The sequence below is a fragment of the Frankliniella occidentalis genome, unplaced genomic scaffold, assembly GCF_000697945.3.
Source record: "Frankliniella occidentalis isolate FOCC.00 unplaced genomic scaffold, Focc_3.1 Scaffold3104, whole genome shotgun sequence".
NCBI classification, from domain to species: domain Eukaryota; kingdom Metazoa; phylum Arthropoda; class Insecta; order Thysanoptera; family Thripidae; genus Frankliniella; species Frankliniella occidentalis.
Window position 1 is genome coordinate 6140 of NW_026270171.1, and position 8014 is coordinate 14153.

Here is an 8014-nt window from a genome sequence, read left to right on the forward strand (position 1 = left end):
CCCCCCACTTTTTTCCTCTTGGCTGCCGGGGCCGCGTGGAGAGCTGGCAATAAGAAAACGTGATATTATCTATCTATTATGAACGACCTGGTGATCGGGCGGGCGTGCGCGCGCGTGTCAGAGAGAGAGAGAGAGAATATGAGATGGTGTTTTGATCAAATGTAATGAACATCATATGGGCTGCTGGCTGTTTGTAGACGTAATGGAAATAAAACTTTCCGGTGTAACTTCTTGACCGCCCCCAACCTAGCGGCCTTGGTGCCGGCCGCCACAATGCCCCGCGAGAGCCCGCCCGGACCAGCAGGGTCCCCGACATGGCGCTCGGCAGGGCGGCGTGGACCCGCGACGCTGAGGGACCGACAGGATCACACGCTCGCTCGACGATATGGCCGTTTGCTTTTATGTCTCCGTTCCGACGCGCCCGACAAAGACATCAAACTTGTTTTTATTACTTTTTTCTCACTCTGGTCCGGCAGGCCAGTTCTCCGGACCGGTGCCCGACCGTCAGATCGTCTTCCCCAGGAAGGTGCTGGCGCACCCCAGCGCTGACGACGACGACGGTGACCTGGAGCACCACCACGACCAACACCACCACCACCGCCGCGTCCGGAGGCTCGCCTCGGGGGACTGGGGGCTGCCACCGAGAGAGCCAGGTACGTCACGATCCAGTTATCGTTTCCAGATGAGTGAAAGCTTTGCTTGTCGTGTTTCGAATTGTCACGTTCATCGCCGTGCCCCCAGCCGGGGCTGCGCCGGTGCTGCAGTACGAGGTGGTGCTGCCCGCGCTGGACCCGGCCACCCCGAGCCTACTCCGGCTGCTGCCGTACACGGACCACCTGGGACCCATGCTGCGCGTCGACAGAAGCAGGAGGCGGCGGAGGACGCCGTCGGCGAGGCCCCGCCGCAGCGTCACGTCCTGCCACTACCGCGGTGTCGTCGAGGGCGACCCGGGCTCCAGCGTAGCACTGTCGGCCTGCGGCCAGGGACTGGTACGGGTTGCGAAAGCTTCGAATATTTTCATTGTTTTTGTCTTTTGGCAAAAATAATATCACACCAATTGACTCAGTGTAAATGTTCAAAACTTCGTTAGTATTAATAAAGCGGTTCTGTGTCTGCTCTTTCAGGTCGGCCTAATAAAGACCTCCAAGGCGGAGTACTGGCTGGAGCCGGCTGCGGCGGGCGTCGGGGCCTCCAGCGGGCACCCCAAGAGGGCGCACGTGTTGTTTCGGGGGCACAAGGGGTGGCAGCGCGGCCAGCGCGGATGGCGGCGAAGGGGGAGGGGTAAGAAGTGGGGGAGGAGGAAGGGGAAGAAGAGGAGGAGAAAGAGGCGGCACGACAAAACCTGCGGCACGCGAGGTACACATATGTATTTTCACTTAACGCGCTTAAATATTGCCACCTCCTGGCATTTTGTCATTTTTGAGGACCAAATTGACGCCAACAGACCCCGCCCGCTCCAACGAGACGGTCCTGGCGTGGGGGCGCGGCGGCGCGACGGACCGGCTCGCCGTGCAGGAGAAGACCGGCTCCGGCAGGTTGCCCCGCTCGGTCAGCACCGAGAAGCACGTCGAGGTCCTGCTGGTGGCCGACCAGTCCATGACGGCCTTCCACGAGGACGGCGACATCGAGACGTACCTCCTCACCATCATGAATATGGTAGGTGCCTGCTGCGATACGGCCCTCCCGACGACCCAGTCTGACGCAGTCTCTCGACGGGCGCCCGTGGATCTGAGGGTAGGCCACCCCGCCGTACAGTCGTGTTCGACGGGACGGCCAACCCGCCAGGGCGCCTGTGGATCTGAGGATAGGCCGCCCCGCCGTACAGCTCTGCTCAACGGGACGGCCCACCCGCCGGGGCGCCTGTGGAGCTGAGGATAGGCCACCCGCCGTACAGGTGTGCCTAACGGGTGGGACAGCTCACCCGCTAGGGCGCCTGTAGATCCGGGGATAGGCCACCCCGCTGTACAGCCGTGTTCGACGGGACGGCCCAGCCCACAGGCGCTCCTCATGTGGGAGGTACGTCGAGTCGGGACCTACCTCCACGTCTACAGCCTCCACCAAATTTCAGGCGTGCTGTAGTGTGCCGCTAAACTGTTCACTTCGATGTCCTTATATCTGCTCTAGGTGGCGAGCATGTACCACGATCCCACCATCGGCAACCTGATCAACATTGTGGTGGTGCGCATCATCCTCATGGATGAATTGACGTCCGAGGTAAGCGACCGTGCAGTGCACGTGCCGAGGGTTGTGTTTTCCCTCCCCGATGAAGCTATGTTTTGAACGAGGTTTCTGCATATACACCTTTTACTCGTTTGTTATAACAAGGAGGAGACGTTCAACTCTACTGTGAACGCGGACGCGACCCTCGGATCCTTCTGCCGGTGGGCGTCGCAGATGAACCCGGCGGACGAGTCGCACCCGCACCACCACGACGTGGCCGTGCTCGTGACGCGGGTCGACATCTGCGCGAAGAGTCACACCCCTTGCAACACGCTGGGCGTGGCGCACGTCGGCGGCATGTGCTCGAGCAATCGGGCGTGCTCCGTGACGCAGGACAACGGCGTGGTGCTGGCGTACACCATCGCGCACGAGCTGGGCCACAACCTGGGCATGACGCACGACACGGAGACGCTGGGGTGCCCCCGCAAGGTGGACGGCGTGCTGCACGTCATGACGCCCACCTTCGAGGCGGACAACCACCGCATGGCGTGGAGCCCCTGCAGCCGCCGCAGCGTTACCGCGTTCCTCGAGTCAGTCGGCGACGACAGCCTGTGTCTGCTTCGATTCCCACGGATCATCGATCGACCACCCATCTGATGCAACGCTCTTTGCTCTTGTCGACAGTGACGGCAAGGGCGCGTGCCTGGACGACGCGCCCACCCTGGGCGGGTACCAGTACCCCGACCTCCCCGCCGGCTCCATGTACGGCGCCGAGCACCAGTGCCACCTGCAGTTCGGCACCGAGGAGTCCGAAGTCTGCTCCGAGCTGGAAGAGGTACGCCCCCCCTCCTCCTCCTCCCACCACCAATCGACCACAGCCCTCCCTTCGCCACCCTTGACGTGAAAGGGACACAACCCCCACGACAGGAGTGCGTGACCTAGTGCCCTTCCCCCGGCCCAGCGGCAACTGAAAACTCCTCAGCCAATAGCTTTCAAGAAATAAAAACATATTTTTTAAATGTGTGAATTGCACTAATTTCGAAATAGTATTTTTATTATTCATGAAAAGATTTTGAGTAAAATCTAGTCCGGGCCAAAATGATGAAAACCTGTCTTGATTTGTCGTAGGTCTGCACGCGTTTGTGGTGCCAAGTCGACGGCCAGTGCACTACGCTGCTGCAACCCGCCGCCCCGGGTACCATGTGCGGGAAGCACAAGGCAAGTTTCACATCAGCGAGTAGACCTGAAAGTATTATTTCTTTTTTGTTTTTTTGAAATTACATTCTTAATCGGGTGCCCACAGTGGTGCCAGGACCAGCAGTGCACGGAAATCAGCGAGCTGCCGGAGCCCGTGCCCGGCGGATGGTCGGCGTGGGGGGAGTGGGGCCCATGCTCGCGCACCTGCGGCGCGGGGGTCTCCACCATGGAGCGGCGCTGCGACCACCCGACGCCGCGCCACGGCGGCGCCTACTGCCTGGGCGAGCGGCGGCGCTACCGCGTCTGCAGCACGCAGCCCTGCCCGGAGGACGCGCCCAGCTTCCGCGCCGTGCAGTGCGCCGCGTACAACAACCGCACCTACAAGGGCGCCAACTACACCTGGCTGCCGTACTTCGACTCGGCCGAGCCGTGCGAGCTGTACTGCGCCGACGCGGACGACACCGTGATCGTGCCGTGGGGCGGCGCCGTGGCGGACGGCACGCCGTGCAACGTCGGCCGGAGGGACATGTGCATCGGCCGGGTGTGCAGGGTGAGACCAGCGGCGCCCCGAAGTTACTCATCTTTTTCACCCGCTTACCCGACAGCGAGGGTGCCTCCTCAAACGTGTGTCTCTGTGCGCAGAAAGTCGGCTGCGACTGGGCGGTGGACTCGGATGCGGTGGAGGACCGGTGCGGGGTCTGCCGCGGGGACGGCAGCCTGTGCGACACGGTGACGGGGACGTACAACCGCCCCGACGGCTACGGTACGCACCCGCGCCCCGCCGGACTCACACACTAGTCTTTTACCCGACCAACGCGCCACCTCTGACACTATCCCCGGTCGCACTGTCCCCCACAGGCTACATCGAGGCGTTCCAGATCCCCGCCGGCGCCCGCAACGTGGTCGTCGCGGAGGAGTCTGCCTCCAAGAACTTCATCGGCATCGGCAGCGTCCGGAAACCCGTGTTCTACCTCAACGGTCGCAGGTGAGACGCGCGCAGGGGGCGGCGGCGGGAGGAGGGCATTTGGCGGCGTCGCTGCCGGGTGAGGGGGCGGCGCGAAAATCTGTAAACATTGGTGACTCACCGCAGGAAGATCACGCTGCCGGGAGAGTACGACGTGGGCGGCACGACCGCGCTGTACGAGCGCGTCGGCGACCTGGAGACGGTGCGCATCCCGGGCCCGCTTCGCGACAGCATCCTCATCTACGTGAGTAGGGCGCGCGGCGGCGGCGGGCCGAGGTTCGCGTCGGCCAGGTCCCCGCCACCGCGCCCCGCCACCCAACACGCCGTCCTCCTCTTGCGCAGGTCATCTTCCGCGGGCGGGCGCGCAACCCGGGGGTGCGCTACCAGTACACGGTGCGACGGGCGGGGGCGGCGCCGCCCGCACCCGTGTGGCGCTGGGCCGACTGGTCGGCCTGCTCGGCGACCTGCGGCGGCGGCCGCCAGGAGATGCGCGCCGTGTGCGCGGCCGGCCTCCAGGAGGCGCTGCACGTCGTCCAGGACAGCGAGTGCGAGCTGACGCTGGGGCCGCGGCCGCCGGACAAGAACAGGACGTGCGCGACGCACGCGTGCCCGGCCACGTACGTAACTAGATGGAATTGAAACATTGAACTAAACCTGTAACTGTTTCATTGAAATATTCCAGAAACTTTCCATGGTTGTTTTGAGAGGTCAGTTTAATTTATTCTGAAAACTTACATTTCCCCCCTCCTCGCAGGTGGTGGACGGGCCCGTGGCAGGTGTGCTCGGCGACGTGCGGGGAGGGTGCGGCGCGGCGCCGCTCCGTGCTGTGCGTGGTGCGCGGCCGCCAGGAGCTGGCGCTGCCGGACGCGTTGTGCGACCAGGCCACGAGGCCCGACGAGCAGGAGCGCTGTCACGACGTGCCGCCCTGCCCCGCGGCGGCCCTGCAGCCAGGTGAGCGACGCGCCGGGAGCACTGGTACTCGTTGTCGACACGCCGGATGACGACCGTCTTTCGTGTGCTCACAGGCGACGGAGCGGCAGATCTGTTCCCCGTCGAGCTCTCCCACCCGTCCTCCCGGCAGCAGCAGGACGACGTCCTGGAGGTCGACGGTGGCCTCGACCTGGACAACCTGGCCCAGGATGAGCGCGACTTCCTCGTCAACTACACCACCTTCTTCCAGGAGCACCTGGGCAGCAACGACCTTGCCGTCGTCGGCTCCAGGCCGCCGGCGCCGACACCGCCGGCGCGGGCCGCGGCGGACAAGCCCCCAGGCAGGTCGATGCCGCCGGCTCCGCTGGCGCACGGCGCGGGGGTGTGGGAGGACGACATGGACCTGCCCCCGCGCCCCCACCCACTGGTGCGGCCACATCCGCAGCGGGGCCCCCAGGGCTCCCCCAAGCACCCCGCGGGCCTCCCCCGCGCGCGCACCGGCACCAAGGTGGCGCACAAGCGGAGGCAGCAGAGGCGGAAACACGCCAAAAATAGCGGCCTGCTTCGGGACCATCCGGAGGGCAGGGACGGCCGCGCCAGGGACACGTTCTTCCTCACGATCGAGTAGGAGGGGGCGTGGTGTGCCTCCAGCGGACGCCACTTGAGCACATCCATCTACACAAACCTCTGTACATTCCTAGAGTAAACATAAGCTTATGCACCGGTTACTGTTGTAAAAAATTATGTTCTTCAAACTATCACGACACCCACAGTCTTTCATTATATTTATTACACTGTGTTTCCGAATTTGCCATCGATTGGTATATTTTGGTTGTTCCAGTATATTTATTCTAGTGATATGCTAGATTTCCAACGATTATTCTTCAACGATGCCATATTAAAAAGTGTTGTTGTGTATCAAGATAAAAATAATAAAATGTCTTCATACATCGCTTTTGTCCTAAAGAGTTTGGTTTCACATTTCAACCCCTCTAACATATACTACGCCGTCGAACCGCTCGCGGTCAACTGTCTCCTCCAAAATTGAACGGGATTTTAGTCGATCTACTTTCTGTCGAGCAATTCGAGACATTCTGGATCTATGCCGTCGCCGTCATGCCGGGGCTACGACACTATAGTGTTGCGGGTTTGCATACCCTAGGGGCCATGGCGCCGTATGGGTGGAGCGAGTAGGCAGACCCGCCTAGCCAAGCTCTGACACACGGTATAGTCTGACCAGCTTTAGCTCGACCGTGACTGACAAATCACACGCACAGTGGTCCGGCGCCCTAGCTCATCCGAAGTTCGAGCCGGACCGGAAGTCCTGTCCTTCTGGAACGTGCCGTCTTTTGTCGTTTTGTGGAGCGCTGCGCACTCTGGCGGCGCTGGCGCGAAGCTCGATGGAGCTGAGCCGCACTGCGGCCGACCGCCGAGCCGAGGCCGCCGAAGCCGAACGAACGAACCGAAGCGAAAGAGTGAATCCGTCGTGAGTCAGTCGTGTCTTGTTGTTGCTCGAGTGAGGAGGATGCCTTCTGCAGCCAAACTAGTAAAACAGGCCTCCACGGAGGCGCCGGACCCGTTGCGGCAAGGCGTCACCATCATAGAACACAAAATCCGCAACTTGGAGAAGAGAAAGGTACGTACTCGTGACGGTTTTGGCCGCCGGCGGGCCGGGCGCGCGGTGCGAAACTGTCATCCTCGGCGGGTGCGCGTCGCCATGTTGGTTATGAGAGCCATGTGCTCGCGGGGAGCCTGGCGACGCGCCGCGGCGTTAAACGAAAATGCATTTGTTTCCCCTTCTGATTTCCTCTCCCGCTGGCCGCGGCGTTGAAGTGCGGCCGGCCCCGCACCTCCCCGCCGGCGTGGGCCGGGTGCACCGCGGGCATCAACAAAGGTGTCATGTCGGCCGCGCTCGTCACCGCGCTGGGTTTTAGGCGTCGCACGCCCGCACCGCGGACGCGCCCTGCGTCGCAATTTGTCGCGGCGGGTGGCCGCGGAGCGGCGGCGTCGCCCCGAGGGCGGCCCCGCAGGACGGCCGCGGCCCCTCCCGTCGTCCTGGGCCGTGGGCGACTCGTCCTCCGGGTTGCGCCACCGGCTAGGCCCGTGACTAGTGCTGCCGGGCCGTGTGTGTGCCGCGACCGGTACCGCCTCGGCCTCCAGGAGGAACCTTGAACGGCCGTCGCGCCCGTCGCGCAGGCCTGCGAGACGGTTGCAGGGTGTTGGCCCGGGGAGCAACCGGGCGTCAACTAACGCGGGGGCGGGGTGACGGTGCTGGAAGGGTACTTTGCGTCCTAACCCACCCGAGAGGCTGTGCTCCCACTTTGCATGGACAGTTGAACCCTGTTTGGCTTTTCTGGAGTTTTAGTATGCTTACGGTTTTTGTTTCATTCCAGGTCAAGCTAGAGTCGTACCGTGCCCTTCAGAATGAAGGCAAGGATCTTCAGCCAGAGCAGTTGGCTGCTGTAGCCAAATACGATGAAGTCATCCAGACCCTCGAGTTTGCCCGGGACCTTTGCAAGCAGTTCAACTCAATCTCAGCGGACAATGCCAAGGCAGCCAAAAGGCAGGCGCGGAAGGAAGCACTGGAGAGGCAAGCCAACGACCTGGCTAGAATCAAGGATGTGCTTCTCTTCCAAAATGTTCTTAATCAAATCGGAACAGACGCTGTACGAGAAGACTTCTTAAATGGCACCAACGGAGCTACTAAGTTAACTGAAACTGATCTTCAATTGTTTGATACCTTCTATGAGACTGTTACTCCTA

General features: G+C 62.1%; 1 protein-coding gene across 1 annotated transcript; it reads left to right on the top strand.

Annotated features, from left to right (window-relative positions):
• The first annotated feature begins 370 nt into the window (after window positions 1–370).
• LOC113204700 (A disintegrin and metalloproteinase with thrombospondin motifs 7-like) lies at window positions 371–6217 on the top strand. The gene is made up of 15 exons (XM_052276486.1): window positions 371–653; window positions 742–989; window positions 1125–1356; window positions 1445–1656; window positions 2125–2214; window positions 2326–2750; window positions 2845–2995; window positions 3289–3378; window positions 3464–3907; window positions 4000–4120; window positions 4216–4342; window positions 4448–4565; window positions 4664–4938; window positions 5076–5272; window positions 5347–6217. The coding sequence occupies exons 1-15, from the start codon at window positions 386–388 to the stop codon at window positions 5877–5879; spliced, it is 3531 nt and encodes a 1176-aa protein (XP_052132446.1). The 5' UTR covers window positions 371–385; the 3' UTR covers window positions 5880–6217.
• Window positions 6218–8014: the final 1797 nt, after the last annotated feature.